The sequence below is a fragment of the Heptranchias perlo genome, chromosome 4 (genome assembly GCF_035084215.1).
Source record: "Heptranchias perlo isolate sHepPer1 chromosome 4, sHepPer1.hap1, whole genome shotgun sequence".
Classification (NCBI taxonomy): Eukaryota; Metazoa; Chordata; class Chondrichthyes; order Hexanchiformes; family Hexanchidae; genus Heptranchias; species Heptranchias perlo.
This window is the reverse complement of record NC_090328.1, coordinates 63,348,635-63,367,978: the sequence shown is the minus strand read 5'-3', so window position 1 is coordinate 63,367,978 and position 19,344 is coordinate 63,348,635. Positions and strand designations below refer to the sequence as shown.

The window sequence follows — 19,344 nt, the reverse complement described above, 5'->3', positions numbered from 1 at the left end:
GATTTCTCCAATTCAAAAACGAACATAGATCCAATCCAATCAATTTTAAAATCTGTTTAAAGATAAACCTATAGGTATCAAGGGAGTGTTTATTTTACATGGACTTAAAATATTTCTCTCTGTGTGTATATATATAGATAATCCATGTTTACGGTAAAATTAAGAGAATAAGAATATCAACAGCAGATAAGTCAAATTGGGGAAAGCCAGCGGACATTTATGAGGAGCTAAGTTCTTCAGTGAGACTAAACTTTCAATTATAGAACACAACCCTTCCCCTTAAAAATGGGTAAAACGGAGATTGCTTTAAAATTAAGGTACATGAACCACAAGACGACCACATACTGTTTTCCGTCTCTAATTTTCCCTGGCTGGTGTTCTGCTTTCTGATGGCAAGGCAACATAACATGGCACATGCAGCGATCAAACCTCAGCTACAGCCGCCCTGAGGCACCCCTTTAACTCCCTCAAACCTCCGCGCCATGTGTTATTAAGTTTTGCCTGGATCGGCATGCTGTTCCTCATGATGATCTAATTTTTTTTGTACATACTTTGGCACAACCCACCGGTTAGTTGGCGAGCCGCAAAACTAACGGATAGTTGTCTGGGGCCATGAAATTCCTTCGTGTCGGCTGGAGTGGAGGAAGGGAACGGGAATGGAGAGGAACTGTCAAACTGCACGTTCCTAGGCATTACGTGAACAAATAGCGAGTAGCCTGGGAGCAGGTTGTGTAACTTTGCTAAGGTGCCAGCAACTTTAAAATCCCTTCCTCCTTCTCCATTCCAGACAGTACCAAGAAAATGAGAGACACTCTATCCAGCTGCAACTTTTGGCAAGCCGGCTTTTGAATACTCTTTGGTATATTTTGTATACATAGATATATACACATATAATATTTAGAAGAATTACGTTGACTTTTACATTTAAAATATATTTGATGGAAATATAGACTTTTTGAAAATTATTTTCTGAGCAATTACACATTGCATTTTTCCTCGTTTGATTTAAAAGAAGATGAATTATCAAACGTTAATGTATTTAGTAAAACTGTTTGGTCTTTATTTGACTTGCCTGCTTCGAGACGTCGATGGACAGCAGCGGCAACGGCAACAACAGGAGCAGGAACAGGAGAGCTCGGCGGCCGCCGTTTGGCGCCAGCGAATTCAATGGAAAAACAACGGGCGCGTTTACAGTTTGCTGAGCCTGGGCTCCGAGTACCAGCCGCCCCAGGGCTCAAGCGGGAGCAACAGCCTCTTCCTGCTGAGTGATACCAACAACACAGCGGGCAGCGGCAGAGCAAGTGGTGCCAGGAGGAGACCTTCATCCTCAGCCCGGTCCCCCCCAGCCTCCTCCGGAGCCCGCGCAGCCCGACAACCGGGAGACTCCTCTTTATCCCCGTCCCAGCAGCGCCCGTCCGGTGCCAGGCAGGCAGGGGCCAGTCAATGGTGGCGGAGCACAAGCAGCGATAATCCTAGACCTTCCGGATCCCGGGAAAACTCGCAGCCTGCTAGGGCATCGGGAGCTCGGGGCAGTGGAGCCAGCGGGGCGCCTAGGCATGGGGCTCAGGTGACTCCGGCCGCTTCCTCCACCAACCAAGACACCGGAGAGCCACCTGCAACTCGCCAAAACACGTCGAGCCAGAGTAATGGCAGGGCTGGCAATGAGGATGTCATGGCTGGGGACGATCCCTACAACCCCTACAAGCAAACCGATGACAATCCCTACTACAATTACTACGATGCATACGAGAGACCCAGGACTCGGACCCGCAGACCCGGATACGGTACCAGGTACTTCCAACATGGTAAGCCGGTTGCTCAAAACTGTAATTTATTTTCTTAAAAAAAAATCGTAGTTTTTCTTTCTGAATATAGGAACAATTAATTGATTGGAAATAAACTCTTATGAACACCATGTTTGTTTTGATTACTAATACAGTACTGAATTAAATCCATGCATTGGTTTTTGAATCTGTAGGTTTACCAGATTTAGTCCCAGATCCATACTATATTCAAGTCTCAACGTACGTTCAGAAGATGCACATGTACAACCTTAGATGTGCCGCAGAGGAAAATTGCTTGGCAAGGTACAGTCTACATAATCAGAAACATGTGCAACTCATTCTTGCATCACCATTACATTCTTAACTCGTTTTCTTTCTTCGCGTTATAACTACCCCTGCAGCTTCTCATAACCCAAGATGTTTAAGCATTTAATTCCGTGTCCTACTCCACTTAGATTTCATGTACAAAACCGAAGATTGCAGACACTATAATTATAATGGAAACTATGTGAAACAATCTCAGAAATTGGTAATATGGCAGCTAAGGCTGCATTTACGCAACACTTGTAACATGGGTGCGAAGTGGTTTGGTATAAACGCTAAGAATGTGTGTCGTAAATTCGGAGTCAGGATCCTGCTTGATTCCAGAGCTAAGGAGTGATGCGAGAGTGAGATTGAGAGCGCTTGCTCCTATGCTATAGTTTAGAGGAAGTGCAGTCTTATAGGAATTACCGTGGGTCACTATTGTCTCCGCTGCCCGAATTGGATTAGTTTCTGAGTAATACCAGCTCCATTTTGGGATTTGTGGTGTGTATTCGTGTTGAGGGTTAGACTTCCCTCCCTATTTCGACAAATGTTATTAAACAAAAATCGCATTTCTATCAGATGGCTAAGAGAACGCCTGATACCCGAATGCATTTGGATAATTTCTTCTTTCTAACTTGTCTAAGTGACAGCAATGAAGAATTGAAGACATGAAAGAATGGGAATGTGCTTGGTTTTCCAAAAATCAGCTAATGAGAAAGTACAACTTAAAAAGTTATAATTGTAAACGTGGTAGCTTCAGACGTCGAAAGGTTTTGTTCTGCACAACTCTTGGTTTCCCGATTTAGCTTGCATCAGCTGCAGTGCTGCTGCAGCAGTTGTGGCTCAAAATGTCATTTTGTTCATCTGTTGAAGTTTGATAGAGATTTTGGGGCAAACACGATATAGAGGTTTATACTTTGTGTATACTTTCAGCGTGTGATGATGGTACAGTCTCTCTTTCAAATGTTACGTTGTAGTTCAGCCTATAGTGGGGACGTCAGAGACTATGATATGCGAGTGCTGCTGAGATTCCCACAGAGAGTGAAGAACCAAGGCACAGCTGACTTCTTACCAAGCCGACCTCGTTACTCATGGGAATGGCACAGTTGTCACCGGTAAGTGGGAACTGCAGCATTATGTTCACGCAGTGCCAGTATCATATTCTAAACACATTTGTTGATTTCTCGGCGGGATATTAATGGCATTTAATTGTTTTACTTTGCTTGCTTGATCTTATCCTTATATTTGTAAGGCAACTGCGACGCCATTATATTTTCCCCATCTCTTCCCCCTTTTCTTCTCCCTTCAGTTGGTCTCTTACAACTGTGCTCTTTGTTACTCCTCTGATGCAACTGGAGGCAAGTTTGAGGGATATGGCAAGGTCCTCAGCCATCACTTTTTCCATCTCTCTGGAATGACGTGCTGAGAATGGAGTGACTTCTCCTTTAGGACTGTCAATGTCAACCTACAACAGTGCAGAGCTTTATTAAGTATCCAAGATGGTAATGATGTTAGCAATGGCTTAACACACTCTGAGGACCCAGGACTGCAACATACAAATTCAACATAGTTTAAGTAACATGGATATGTAAAAAAAGAGAGCTCAGCTAATTGTGGTTTCGTGTTATTGTCCTTGATACATAGTATGATGTCACACTGCTCATGAGGTCACATCAAATTTATTAATGCATCAAAACAACAACTTGTGCAGAACTACATCACTATTGGAAATAAGCCACCTCCACCTAAGCAAGTATACACAATAACATTTGTTGGCAATTATGTATTTATTTTCCTTATTCCCAAGGCAGAGATCCAACTTACTCTATATAACCCTCATTGGTCTGAAAAATCTTTTCAACAAGTGCCTTTCTCACTGAATACAACAACCGCTCCTTCCTGATTCTCATTTGTGTGACCTTGCCATTTTTTTCTTCAGTCAAGTCACTGGTTATGAAAACTTGCATCATACTGATATGGAGTGAGATTACTCATTATTATATTTGCTTTATCAATAAATGTTAGACTATATGTTTCTTCATTATTCTCACCTTCACTGCTAGCAGGAGTGCTGACATTTCTTAGCACTTTAAGTATGAATGTTATTTACTTACCACCAAATTTTTCCACAACTAGTGACTCAGCTGAAGAGGAAAAGACATAGAAAGCTAAAGATATATAAACATGAATATAAAGATACCAGGAGAAGAAATTGAGAACCAGAGTGTGAGAAAACACAAGTATCATTGACACAAATATAGAGAACTAGGTTCATCCCTTCGTGACAATTTTAGGAAAAAGTGGACATCCCAAAACAGTAATGTATTTGTGGTAGAAAACACTAATGGACCATTAGTACCAGTTTAGTGCTTTGAAAATTGCTCCTGTCCAAAATGGGGCTTATGAAAATTAATAAAACATGGAGGGGGAAGCAGACTTTTGCTGATTAAGGCCTTGTTAAAGATCAATTATGAAAGAAACTTGTGCAGAATTACTTAAGAGTGGGAGAAAATTATAAACCGAATATTTAAGTTCAGTTCAGACCCAGAGTTACTGATCTTAAGGAATAGGACATTTTGAAGTATAATCCTGGGAACCAGGCCTGTAATATAGGAGTAGGGAGTGCCTTAGGGTAAGATATTCATATTTAGGGTGAGCCCAGACTCCCTTCCTAAATGCCCTTGTCATTTAAAACCAGATCACAAATGTAATCTGGGGAAAATTGATTTTAATAAACAAACATTATTTAAAAATTAACAATTTTTCAATCTTTTTAAAATATATTTTCATTGGGATGGGGATTTCCTGTCCCTGTGGTTGGGGTAAAGGTTACATTTTTTGAATGCTGCTTATGAGGCAGGTTCTGTCATAACACATTGTACTTCATTTTGATGGTTGCCTTGAATAATATTGCAGTGTAGGGATGGACTGACCATGAGTCCCCAGGGATGTGAGCTAAGTACTGAGGGAGAGAAGAGGGGACTTCTTCCCTTAATATAAACATTTTTAATAGGATTGTTTAACAACAATACAGGATAATTTACCCAGGTGTTCTTCAAGAGATCCAGTTGGGTGACAGGTAGAACTACAACTGAACTGAATGGTTTATATTATACTTCTGAGCAGCTCACCTGCTACTTGAGGTAGGGTTGACAATATTTTCAGTGTAAAATGGATGCTATTGAGCACTGTATGGAACTGAGCTGGATAGGGAGAAATTTTTAAAATGTATTTAGTTATTGATGTTTTTAAGAAGCAACTGTGGAATATCTCTGTATAACTGGCAGACATGGAGAATTCTCCCTATTATTTAAGGACTTGAATTACCTGCAGCATTTCCATTTATGGTTTTCTTGACTCTCAGAATATGATTCCATGTGTAAAATGTATATTGCATGGCAGTTCTCATTTTTACCACACATCGCACACACACTGCACTCCTGCACCCTCAAACCATCGCAGTTGCATCCCTCAATTCCATCTGTATGACTCTCTTTCTTTCCCTTCCTGTCACTCATTTTATGTATGTCTTTATCTGTTTGCTTGGTGTCTTTAACTATATGTGCCTGTCTCTCCCTATCTAAGCTCTGTATCCTCCCATGTCTTTCTCCGTCTGACACTATCTCTTGCACAAATACACTGTGATTTGCTTCATGTTTCGGCTTCTCGTGCAGACCTACAGCAACGATAGAAGGGTCTCATGGGCAAAGTGTTTTTTTTCTGCTAGCCATTTCACACACGTATTGTGCACTCTACCTTGAATTACTGGATTTTTACACTGGATGAACAGCACATTGGCTGGTTCAGAAGTATTAATGGATCAATATTATCAATGCATCATGATTGACTTTTTTTTGTTCCTGCTATCTTGAAATTGAATTAAACAGAAATGCACATTTTAATACAATGTGCATTTGAGATTAGGTTAGAGGTTAGCAGGTTGAATTTTTTTTTTAAATGGGCATTTAGCTCATTTATTGGTGAGAGGCAGTATGGACTTAGAAATCAAAGAAAAAAATACAAGCATTGGTTACCTGGATATTCTAGTGGTTACCAATTTATTGGCTGGATGAACATCAGGTAAAAAGTTAAGTCTTTCTCTGAGGCATTTGAAAAAATGTTGAAGAAAATTATATCTGCAAATTCAATCTGATTATATTATGCAGTATTCCATTATTTAGGTTGGTAACTATTAACATACTAGTGTAAAAATGCAGCAACAATTTTGATGGTTGGCTAAGGGGACAAATTAAATACAATATAGAAAACAATGGAAAATTGGATAATGAATTACTAATGCCTATACAGTCTCTCACTGGTTTTGGACTTGTATGTGCACTCGTGGCTTAGCTATTCTAGTTTGCTGATTGACAAAAAGCCTCCCACAGGGGGAGAAAGTAGTTTTCCCTTATATTTCCTAAATATTTAATCAGAATAAAATATTCCATGTGTGGGAACACTGGGAGACTAATTGTTCTGTAATAAAACTTCAACCACTAAAATTATAGCTTTTTGGATATAGCACCAGTTGGCACCTGCAATGGAAAAAAATCAGTTATGCACCAAAGATGAATCGTCTGATTTGGCAACGATGACAAAGAGGGTATTAATGTACTGAGGGTTTTAATATGGCAGCAGATTATTCTGGCATAAGTTGAAGCCAATCCCGCTTTAAAAAAAAATCAAGGTAAACTCCTTCCATTTTTGTTCCTATTGCGTCTTCCCAGCCCATATACCAGCTGTGGCCAAGATAGAGACTTACTTCCTGTGGACCAGAGGTTTTGTGGTGGTCCACAGGGCAGCATAAAGATTAAAGTAACAATTAACCTATTTTGAACTCTGCCACTCTTACTAGCTGCACAAACTAACTTCAGGTTGAGAACTCAGTGGCAAGTGGATTGAACTTGCATCACCCCACTTCGTGGCATCATGTGCTAGTGCTCCAGTATGCCACTATATCATCCAAACTAATCCATTAAAAAAATAATATTAAACTTGAAACTTTAACAATCATTATTTGCATTAACCAATGAGTAGAACATTTAAATGCTGGAACACAGATAGCTGAATTAAATATTGTAGGGTTGATTTACCTTACCTATAGCCTGGGAAACTCCCATTTCCTGGACGCAAATCAGCAAAAAGTGTGCAGTGACCTATTTCATTGGGTTTCTGCTCACTTTATGTTGCCCCAGAATTTTTGGGTCTTCCTCATTGTAGACATATAAATAAAGCAGGAGGAGGTGTTCCAAGACTCTCGCCTCACTTTTCCTCTTTGACAGCCCACGGGGTGCCTAAGTGGAAGAGTGCCTGAAGAAACCAAGATGTTCAGGCTTGCTCAGAATCCCTGTGGACCAGAGGGTTTGTGGTGGTCCACAGGGCAGCATAAAGATTGAAATGGCGAGTAGCAATTAACCTATTTTGACCTCTCCCTCTCATGATCTTAGCATCTCGGGGCCTCCAGCAGCAGCCAGAAGGCAATGACACTGGGGACCAAGAAATGCAGCTGCAGGCCTTTTGTCATTTCTACCCCCTACTAGGGGATGGGCCTCCGGGTGCCGGCGGGCCATGTTAATGGCTCAGGACATACCAGTGCTTCTGGGCCTGTTCATATGCAGTACATTTTGGGTGCACTGTCCCTATCCTATGCTAGGACAGGGCAGGAAATTAGCCCCTCTACTGCAACATTCTCAATTGATATACTTTTTACGATGGAGCGATAGCCAATTGCTGTACTGATACCGTATTTAATTTGATCTAATGGGCAGTAATTTAGCTTTTCTTACATGTGGTATTACACCACCACTACATAACATGTCATTGCTATACTGTATTATACAAACACATTATGAAAGAGAATCTCTTGATGTTGCAACTGTTGTCTTATGATCTCATAATGCAGCCTAACTACCATACACATGTTGTTGATAATCAAAAGTCATTCTGATCTGTCCTTATGCAATCTTGAAGGTGGTTACACATAGTGGAGTTGGGAGAGACTGAGGAACAGGTTGTTTGATCGGATCCTGTTTTGTGATTGCATAGCTGTAACTAAAACCAACACTACTGGGGGAAATGGCGTTCGGCAAGCTACAGGGGTGAATAATAACTGAAAGGGAAGATAAAAGAAATAATAGCCCCGATATTTACAGGGAGGGTGCATGGGAGGGTGAAAACGACCACGGAACACGTTGAGGCAGTGGAGATCCTGCTGAATTTAACAGCACGATTTCATTATCATTTCTTTTCTTCCAAAGGTGGCCGTCTGCCGGGCGGGAAAACCAGCGGCAGGAAGCCACAGCTAGGAACCCTTGGGGACGATTCCGTGCAATCGGGAGAAGAGGGAAGACCGGAGATCAGTGCCGGGGTTGGGGGGGGTGGGGGTTGGCCTGCTCCTTTTGGCCCATAAAGGAGTGCTGTAAAAGGCACTTAACTTCTTTAGCTTGCACCTCCCACCTCCCTTTTACTGCTGGGTTTCCTGGGACCTGGGAACCTCACGCGACAACTATTAAATTTAAACCAGTCCCTCAATTGCTCCCAGAGCTTGATTTAAATATGTTAATGAAGTGCTCCGCCTCTCCACGGCGGGACACTCGCACGCCACAAAACCCGCCGCCATGAAAACGAAGGCAGGCGCGTACACGGTGGGTTGGGGATGAGTTCTCCATTTTAAACATTTTATCCCCCTGCCCCCCGCCCTCTCCTGCCTGTTGTGGGGGGGGGGGGGGGGTGGGGTAATATTGAGGCCAATGTTTCAGTTATCTTAATTGACTGTTATATTATTTATCTAAATGTTTACACATGGCTTAATAAGAATACACAATTGGAAATAATAGGATAAGGGGATGTATTACTGGTTCTTTCTTAACTGAATGAATGTCTAGACCTCATTAACTTAAATGTAGGGGGCGTGATTAAGAAGTTTGCAGATGATACAAAAATTGGCCGTGTGGTTGATAGTAAGGAGGAAGGCTGTAGACTGCAGGAACATATCAATGGACTGGTCAGGTGGGCAGAAAAATGGCAAATGGAATTCAATCTGGAGAAGTGTGAAGTAATGCATTTGGGGAGGGCAAACAAGGCAGGGGAATACACAGTAAATGGGAGGATGCTGAAAGGTGTAGAGGAACAGAGGGACCTTGGAGTGCATGTCCACAGATCCCTGAAGGTAGCAGGACAAGTAGATAAGGTGGTTAAGAAGGCATACGAGATACTTTCCTTTATTAGCTGAGGAATAGAATGAAATAGCAGGGATGTTATGCTAGAACTGTATAAAACACTAGATAGGCCACAGCTTGAGTACTGTCTACAGTTCTGGTCACCAAATTACAGGAAAGATGTGATTGCACTAGAGAGGGTATAGAGGAGATTTACGAGGATGTTGCTGGGACTGGAGAATTTTAGCTATGAAGAAAGATTGGATCGGCTGGGGTTGTTTTCTTTGGAACAAAGGAGGCTGAGGGGAGATTTAATTGAGGTATATTAAATAATGAGGGACCTAGATAGAGTGGATAGGAAGGACCTATTTCCCCTAGCAGAGAGGTCAATAACCAGGGGCATAGATTTAAAGTAATTGGTAGAAGGATTAGAGGGGAGCTGAGGAGAATTTTTTTCACCTAGAGGTTGGTGGGGGTCTGGAACTCACTGCCTGAAAGTGTGGTAGAAACAGAAACCCTCATCGCATTTAAAAAGTACTTAGATATGCAATCTACAGACTACAGACCAAGTGCTGGAAAGTGGGGTTAGGCTGGATAGCTCTTTTCGGCCGGCACAGACATGTGGGCCGAATGGCCTCCTTCTATGCTGTAAATTTCTATGATTCTATTGCCACTGGCATGGTGCTCTTCTCATCTTATAGCTGTGTGGCTCTATAACGGTATGTTTATATAGATTCTGGAACACTCAGGCTTCTGATGTCAAGTGTTATTTCACATGCAAAATTGATTCTGGGAGCAGTAAAGTTACTGTTCCTACAGACAGGATAAATTGAGTTTATCCTACTCATTGGAAATACTTTTATGCTTCACATCTGCCTAAAGCACTGTTCCCAATTATGTAGAGTGTAAACAACAACTTGTATTTATATAGTGCCTTTAACAAAAGAAATACGTCTCAAGGCACTTCACAGAGGCATATGGAAAAAGGGATGCCAAGCTAAAGAAGGAAAATTAGGAGAAGTAACCAAAACCTTGATCAAAGATGTGGGTCTTAAAGCAGGCGAGGGAGGTGGAGAGTAGAGAAGTTTAGGGAGGGAATTCCAGAGCATGGAGCCTAGGTGGCTGAAATTATGGATATCAATGGTGGGTCCAAGGGAGTGGGAGGCACAAGAGACTGGAGTCAGAGGAATGGAGAGATGGGGAGGGGGTTTCTGGGGCTGGAGGAAGTTAGAGATAGAGAGGGGCGAAGCCATGAAGGAATTTAAATATGTAGGTGAAATTTTCAGAAGGCAGCCTCACCAAGCTGGACAGTGGTGGAGAGACGTGTGATCAATTGTGCCAAAGGCTGCAGGGAGGTCAATGAAGATGAGGAGGGCTACCGTAACATGGTCACAGCCACAGATAATGTCATACGTGACCAGTTAGGGATGTTTCAGTGCTGTGGGAAGGGTGGAAACCTGACTGAAGGGATTCAAACAGGGAACTGTGGGAAAGATAGGCATGGATTTGAGAGATGACAACCCATTTAAGGACCTTGGAGAGGAAAGGAAGGTTGGAGGTGGGGTGATAGTTAACGAGGACAGAGTGGGGTCATTGGTGGGTTTTTTTTGAGAGAGAGGTGATGGCGGTTTTCAAAGAGAAGGGACAGTATATTTACAATGTTGGCTAACAAGGGGCTCAGGAAGGGAAATTGTTTGATCAGCGGTTTAGTGGGAATGGGGTCGAGAGCATAGGAAAATAGGAATAGGAGTAGGCCATTTAGCCCCTCGAGCCATTTCCGCCGCCATTCAGTGAGATCATGGCTGTTCCGTGACTTAAGTCCATGTGGCCGCCGTAGCCCCATATCCCTTAATACCTTTGGTTAGCAAAAATATATCAATCTCAGATTTAAAATTAACAATTGAGCTAGCTGCTTGCAGAAGAGAGTGCCAAACTCCTAATACCCTTGGCGTATAGAAGTGGTTCCTAACTTCACTCCTGAAAGTCCTGGCTCTAATTTTTAGGCTATGTCCCCTAGTCCTAGACTCCCCAACCAGCGGAAATAATTTCTCTCTATCTAACCAGTTTCCCTTAATATCTTGAAAACTTTGATCAAATCATCCCTTAATCTTCTAAATTCCAGGAAATACAACCCTAGTTTGTGTAATCTTGCCTCGTAATTTAACCCTTGGAGTCCAGGTATCATTCTAGTAAATCTACTCTGCACTCCCTCCAAGGCCAATAGATCCTTCCTAAGGTGCAGTGCCCAGAACTGATCACAGTATTCCAGGTGTGGTCTAACCAGGGCTTTGTATAGCTGTAGCATAACTTCTACCCCCTTCTATTCTAGTTCTCTAGATATAAAGGCCAGCTTTCTATTAGCCTTTTTGATTATTTTCTGTACCTGTCAATGACATTTTAATGATCTATGTACATGGACCCCTAAGTCTCTTTGGACCTCCTCTGTTTTGAACTTTTTACCATTTAAAAAATACTCTGATCTATCCATTTCAGGTCCAAAGTGGATGACCTCACACTTGCCTATATTGAAATCCATTCGCCACAGTTTTGCCCATTCACTTAATCTATTAATATCTCTCTAATTTTATGCTTTCATCTACACTGCTTACAATGCTGCTTATCTTTGTGTCATCGGCAAACTCGGATATATAGCTCTCTATCCCGTCATCTAAGTTGTTAATAAATGCAGTGAATAGTTGAGGCCCCAACACAGATCCCTGTGGGACACCACTAGTCACATCCTGCCAATTTGAGTATCTGCCCATTATCCCTACTCTCTGCCTCCTGCCGCTCAGCTAATTGCCTAACCAGGTCAATAATTTGCCCGCAATTCCATGAACTTCAACTTTAGCTAACAATCTTTTATGAAGGACTTTATCAAATGCCTTCTGGAAGTCCATATAAACAACATCCGTAGACATTCTCCTGTCCACTACTTTAGTCACCTCTTCAAAAAATTCAATCTGGTTCGTCAGGCATGACTTATGTGTTGCAAATCTATGCTGGCGCTCTCTGATCAGCTGAAAATTTTTATGGTGTTCAGTCACTCTATCCTTAATTATAGACTCTAGTAATTTCCCGCCAACAGATGTTAGGCTAACTGGTCTATAATTCCCTGGTTTCCCTCTCTCACCTTTCTTAAATAGCGGAGTGACGTGCAATTTTCCAATCTAAAGGAATGGTTCCTGAATTAAGGGAACTTTGGAAGATTACAGTTAGGGCTTCTGCAATGTTCTCACCTACTTCCTTTAAAACCCTGGGATGGAAACATGCTGGTCCTGGGGATTTGTCACTCTTTAGTGCCATTATTTTCTTCATTACTGTTAATTTGCTTATGTTAATTATGGCGAGTCCCCATCCTTGATTCAAAATTAGTTTCCTTGGGCAGGCTAGTCCCATAGAATCATAGAATGGTTACAGCACAGAAGGAGGCCATTTGGCCCATCGAGCCTGTGCCGGGTCTCTGCAAGAGCAATTCAGTTAGTCCCACTCCCCTGCCCTTTCTCCATAGCCCTGCAAATTTTTTTCTTTCAAGTATTTATCCAATTCCCTTTTGAAAGCCATAATTGAATCCACTTCCACCACCCTTTCAGGCAGTGCATTCCAGATCATATCCATTCACTGTGTAAAAAAGTTTCTCCTCATGTCTTTGGTTCTTTTGCCAATTACCTTAAATCTATGCCCTCTGGTTCTCGACCCTTCTGCCAATGGGAACAGCTTCTATACTCTGTCTAGACTCCTCATGAATTTGAACACCTCTATCAAATCTCCTCTCAACCTTCTCTGTTCCAAGGAGAACAACCCCAGCTTCTCCAATCTATCCATGTAACTGAAGTTCCTCATCCCTGGAACCATTCTAGTAAATCTCCTCTGCACTCTCTCTAAGGCCTTCACATCTTTCCTAAAGTGCGGTGCCCAGAATTGGACACAATACTCCAGTTGTGGCTGAACCAGTGTTTTATAAAGGTTCATCATAGTCTCTTTACTTTTGTACTCTATGCCTCTATTTATAAAGCCCAGGACTCCATATGCTTTTTTAACCGCTTTCTCAACCTGCCCTGCCACCTTCAGTGATTTGCGCACATATACCCCCAGGTCTCTCTGTTCCTGCACCCCTTTAGTTTATATTGCCTCTCCTCGTTCTTCCAACCAAAATATATCACTTTGCACTTCTCTGCGCTAAGTTTCACCTGCCACGTGTCCACCAGCGAGTCTGTGCCCTCTTGAAGTCTATCACTATCCTCCTCACTGTTCACTATACTTCCAAGTTTTGTGTCATCTGCAGATTTTGAAATTGTGCCCTGTACACGCAAGTCCAAGTCATTAATATACACCAAGAAAAGCAGTGGTCCTAGTATCGACCTGGGGAACACCACTGTATCCAATCTGAAAAACAACCGTTCACCACTACTCTGTTTCCTGCCACTTAGCCAATTTCGTATCCATGCTCCCACTGCCCCTTTTATTCTGTGGGCTTCAATTCTGCTGACAAGCCTATTATGCGACACTTTATCAAACACCTTTTGAAAGTCCATATACACATTAATCGCATTGCCCTCATCAAACCTCTCTGCTACCTTGTCAAAAAACTCAATCAGGTTAGTTAAAACACAATTTGCCTTTAACAAATCCGTACTGGCTTTCCTTAATTAATCCACACTTGTCTGAGTGACTTGTTAATTTTGTCCCGGTTTCTAAAAGTTTCCCCACTACCGAGGTTAAACTGACTGGCCTGTAGTTGCCGGGTTTATCCTTACACCCTTTTTTGAACAAGGATGTAACATTTGCAATTCTCCAGGCCTCTGGCACCACCCCCATATCTAAGGATGATTGGAAGATTATGGCCAGTACTTCTGCAATTTCCAACCTTACTTCCCTCAGCAACCTAGGATGCATCTCATCCAGACCAGGTGACTTATCTACTTTAAGTACAGCCAGCCTTTCTAGTACCTCCTCTATCAATTTTTAGTCCATCCAGTATCTCAACTACCTCCTCTTTTATTGTGACTTTGGCAGCATCTTCTTCCTTGGTAAAGACAGATGCAAAGTACTCATTTAGTACCTCAGCTATGCCTTCTGCCTTCATGCATAGGTCTCCTTTATGGTCCTTAATCGGCCCCACCCCTCCTCTTACTACCCGTTTTCTATTTAAATGCCTGTAGAAGACTTTAGAATTCCCTTTTATATTAGTTGCCAGTCTATTCTCATACTCTCTCTTTGTCCCTCTTATTTTTCACTTCCCCTCTGGACTTTCTATATTCAGCCTGGTTCTCATGTATTATCAATCTGACATCTGTCATGGATGAGATGAAATTGGAGAAGGCATGGGGTAGGAGACAGACAGACAGACTGACACACACACAAACAGCATTCAGGGCTTGGGTAGGAGCGGGTCTGGTCATAGGTTTGTGTGGTGAGCAATGTGGTGGGGGGGGGGTGGGAAAGTAGCAGAGGCAGAAGAACAGATGGCCTCTATCTTGGTGACAGAGAAACTGTGAGCACCTCGTACTTGTTTTTGGAAGTGAGGATGGAAGGGGCAGGGAAGAGGGGTTTAAGGAGGTAGTTGTTTAGAAGAGATAGGGAACATGGGTTATCTTTGCCTTCCAGGATAATCCTAAAGTAGTGGGTGGTTTTGACAGAGATTGATAGATGCCCAGTAGATCCAAATGCAATTAAGCCAAATCTAACAATGGATGGTTAATCCAGTTGTGTGCCAGGTACACTCAAGTTTGCAACCCTTGGACTTGAGGGAGCAAAGATGGGGGTTGTACCAGGTGGAATGTCTGGGGTGGGAGACTGTAAATGGTTTTCCATGAATGAGGGCTTCGAAGGTGGAGGTGAACTACTGGTGAGCTAATCAACAGCAGCCATGATAGCATAGCAGATGGAAAGGCAAAGGCTAGGCAGTTGGGAATTAGCATTTGCAGTATACATTTAAGTGCATATGTGTCAAATAGATTCTTAATGTACCAGTTGTAGTCACAGAGGAGATTGTTATTATGAAAGATAATATGCACTTTGGTCTCCATATAATCACCCAAAAATAAGATATCACCATAGAAAAAAATATTGTTCTTGTATGAATGTTAAAGAAAAAAATTGATATAAAGTGCAAGGATTCAATATTATAACTGAATTGCTAAATGACTTAGGCTATGAATGTTTCTAGCCAATTACCAAATTGTTCAGTTGGCAAGCTATCTAGCCAAAGCAAATAGTGAAATTTTCCTTTCACAACTTAATTTGACATGCCCATGTGGCCTTACTTGCTAGATCACCATTACAAATCTGCCGTGTTATTCATCATTTCTGTTCTGCCTTACATCAATCCTCATTTTATCGACTTTCTTTGTATAGTCTTGAAGTTCAATGTGATTGCAAAGTCAACACTGTCACAACAGCTTTTATTTGGGTCAGCTGGATGCCTGACATACTCAGAAATCCATCACCAAGTTTAAGAGTCTCCAAACCAACCTACTGAAAAATCCACTTAGGTAGAGTTTCGGAGTGCCAGATACGGAGCGCGCACTCTCTCTCCATAGGGGCACATCCCACTAATTTAAACCTAGAGAGCTTAGCCACAGTTTGGCAGAGTCAAAGCTTAGGGATCCCCATGTGTATGCAGGAGTACTGCTGGAGTTTAACCAGCTAAAATCCCACAGCCAGAATACTGGTGAACTTCCTATCACAACTATTATAAGTGCAGTAGTAGTAAAATAAACTTTCTATCGCAGGCACTACCACAGCATGGACGAGTTTAGCCATTATGATCTCCTGGATGCCTCCACCCAAAGAAAAGTTGCTGAAGGACACAAAGCTAGTTTTTGCTTGGAGGATACCTCTTGTGACTATGGGTATTACAGAAGATATGCTTGCACAGCACATTCACAGGTACGTGAGAGCTAAATTAGTATCATACAGCAGCCAACCAATGTTTATAACACAAGTGAATTAGACTAAGCGGATCATACGGATATAAACACCACCGCCAAACGACTTGTTTCTGAGCTGTAGCATTCTATGATTCCATGAATCTGACGACATAACCAAAGAATGCTAAGTTGTTTTTGCAAGCATACCAATAATAGTAAATAAAGGGGCAAAGGGGAGGGAGGATCTAAAAGCAACCACTATCACTAGAGAAAAAGTACTAGGCAAACTAATGGGTCTGCAGGCTGACAAGTCCTCTGGACCCAATGGCTTGCATCCGAGGGTCTTAAACGAAGTAGCTACAGAGATAGTGGATGCATTGGTTGTAATCTTCCAAAATTCACTAGATTCTGGAAAGGTCCCAGTGGATTGGGAAACTGCAAATGTAACACCCCTATTCAAGAAAGGAGGGAGACAGAAAGCAGGTAACTGTAGACCAGTTAGCTTAACATCTGTCATTGGGAAAAAGCTAGAATCGATTATTGAGTTAGTAGTAGCAGGACATTTAGAGACTCAAAATAAAATCAAGGAGAGTAACATGGTTTTATGAAAGGGAAATCATGTTTGAGAAATTTATTGGAGTTCTTTGAGGGAGTAATGAGCAGGGTGGATAAAGGGGAACCAGTAGATGTTGTGCACCAATATTTGCATTTCCAAAAGGCATTCAATAAGGTGCCACATAAAAGGTTACTGCCCAAGGTAAGAGCTCATGGTGTTGGGGGTAATACATTAGCACGGATAGAGGATTGGCTAACAGAAAAGAGAGTTGGGATGAAGGTGTCATTTTCAGGATGGCAATCTGTAACTAGTGGGGTGCCGCAGGGATCAGTGCTGGGGCCTCAACTATTTACAATCTATATCAATGACTGTGGTGAAATTTGCTGATGATACAAAGATAAGTGGAAAAGTAAGTTGTGAGGAGGACACAAAGTGTCTGCAAAGGGATATCGATAGGTTAAGCGAGTGGGCAAACATTTGGCAGATGAATGAATGATTTTTATACAAATGTGATTATGTACTGTGCAGGCTAGGGGGCTCAAAACAAATAAATCATTAGAGGTAGATGGTACTTATCCCAGGGTACTAAAAAAAGACAGGGAGAAGATTTGAGAGTCATCATGAGAGAGTTAAACACTGGGGAGAAACCAGTAAGTTGAAATCTGGCTAACCTGATGCCCACTTTCAAAAAAAAAATCAGATGCAGGCAGCTACATACCCATTAGTCCTACTACTGTAATGGAATCAACCATCAGGAGTAAACCGGAGGATTATCTGCACTAGGTTAGCCTAGTAAACAACAGTCAGCTTGCATTCTTGACTTTTTTGAGGAAGCTGCATCTCAAGCGGACTGTTGAAAACCCTACGATTTAGTGTATCTAGACTTCCAAAAAGCATTTGACAAAGTTCTGCACAAAAACCTATCCGTTAAGCTCAATGCAATGAAGATTCAGAGTAAACTTTAGGAAAGGATAGAAATTTGCTGAAAGGTAGAAAATAGTAGGGACTTGTTTGAGGAGTTATGTCAGGTTGGAGGAGGGGTGCCGAGTTGGGTTCCCCAAGGATCAGTATCGGGACCACTATTGTTTCTAATTTACAATAATGTTTATTATCTTACTAACATATATAAGATAGCATAAGGTAGATCTGGAAAATTACATCAAACTAAATTGAGAGTAGGACAAGGAGACCAAGGTTCAAACTGGAAGAAGAAAATTTAGCAGGTAGAGTAGTAGAGGTGAAAATCTTGGAAATATTTAAGGAATAGTTGGATGCAGCAACTGTTACTGGGGAATAGGCTGTAAGGAACCTGGCCTGAGAAAGTGCTCAGTGGGAAGAAGTTGAACAGAGCAAAAGTCTAAGAAAAACTGCTAATTTGAACAACACACTGCAGAGTGAAACCACCTGAGGATTTGCAAGGTATCCAGGGAGGAGAGGGGGATTGCTGATTTTACTTCTTGCTTTTGAATTGCAGTATATTACTTGGAACTACCAAACTGCTCAATCACACCCTCACCTTTGATATACTGGTCCCCATTAAAACCATTACTCACTCTCACCCTGGTTGTTCCCCCTGGCATGGCCCTCATCTCCGCTCCCTGAAGTCCAAGGGACGCAGACTTGAACATTTATGGTGGAAAACTGGTTTAGCCATTCATTGCCAGATTTGGCTGGACCACAAAAAGCACTAACGGGTCCTGCTCTCCTCTGACAAAACTGCTGACTATTCCAGGACCATCCTGGAATGTAAAGATAATCCCCAGCTTCTCTACTACAAACCATCTTCTTAAACCCCTCTTCCCTGCCTCCCCCAACAAGTGCAAGGAGCTCATAGACTACTTTGTCACTGAGACCATCTGTTCAGCTGCCTCTGCTGTTTCCCTCCCTTCCCCTAGTTCACCAATCCAAACTTCCCCTATGGCTCCCCCCCACTCCCTGCCCTGAACTTACATCTTTCTCTAGTTTCTCTCCTATCTCCCCCTCAGGCCCTCTCCGAGCTCATCTTGACCAATGAGACCCGCTTCCTGCTCCCACGACCCAATTCCCACCAAACTGCTGGCCACTCAACTTCCTTTCCTGGCCCCCATGTTAGCTGATATTGTTAACGGTTCCCCCTCCCCTTCAAATCTGCCATCATCACCCCCCTCCTCAAAAACTCCACCCTTGACCCCTGTCTTTGCAAACTACTGCCACATCTCCAACCTCCCTTTCCTCTCAAGTCCTTGAACGTGTTGTTGCCTCCCAAATCCATGGCCATTTTTCCCACAACTCCGTGTTTGAATCCCTCCAATCAGGTTTCCGCCCCTTATCAAAGTCACAAATGACTTCCTACGTCACTGTGACCATGGTAAACTATCCCTCTTCAACCTTCTCAACCTGTCTGCAGCCTTTTGACATGGTTGACCACACCATCCTCCTCCAATGCCTCTTCTCCGTCGTCCAGCTGGTTGGGACTGCTCTCGCCTGGTTCCATTCTTATCTATCCAGTCCTAGCCAGAGAATCACCTGGAATGGTTTCTCTTCCCGCTCCTGCACTGTTACTTGAGTCTCTTGGGATCTATTCTTGGACCCCTCCTATTTCTCATCTACATGCTGCCCTTTGGTGACATCATCTGAAAACACGATGTCAGGTTCCACACGTACGCTGACGACATCCAGCTCTATCTCAT

General features: G+C 42.4%; 1 protein-coding gene across 1 annotated transcript in view; it reads left to right on the top strand.

The window, feature by feature from the left end:
• The first annotated feature begins 623 nt into the window (after positions 1–623).
• The window catches only part of LOC137320971 (protein-lysine 6-oxidase-like), a 31,958-nt gene continuing 13,237 nt past the window's right edge, over positions 624–19,344 (top strand). Inside the window, exons 1-4 of the mRNA XM_067983018.1 lie at positions 624–1,805; positions 1,979–2,087; positions 3,068–3,205; positions 15,982–16,138. Coding sequence (XP_067839119.1) covers positions 1,016–1,805; positions 1,979–2,087; positions 3,068–3,205; positions 15,982–16,138 — 1,194 coding nt within the window. The 5' untranslated portion in view covers positions 624–1,015. The remainder of the gene's footprint in view (positions 1,806–1,978; positions 2,088–3,067; positions 3,206–15,981; positions 16,139–19,344) is intronic.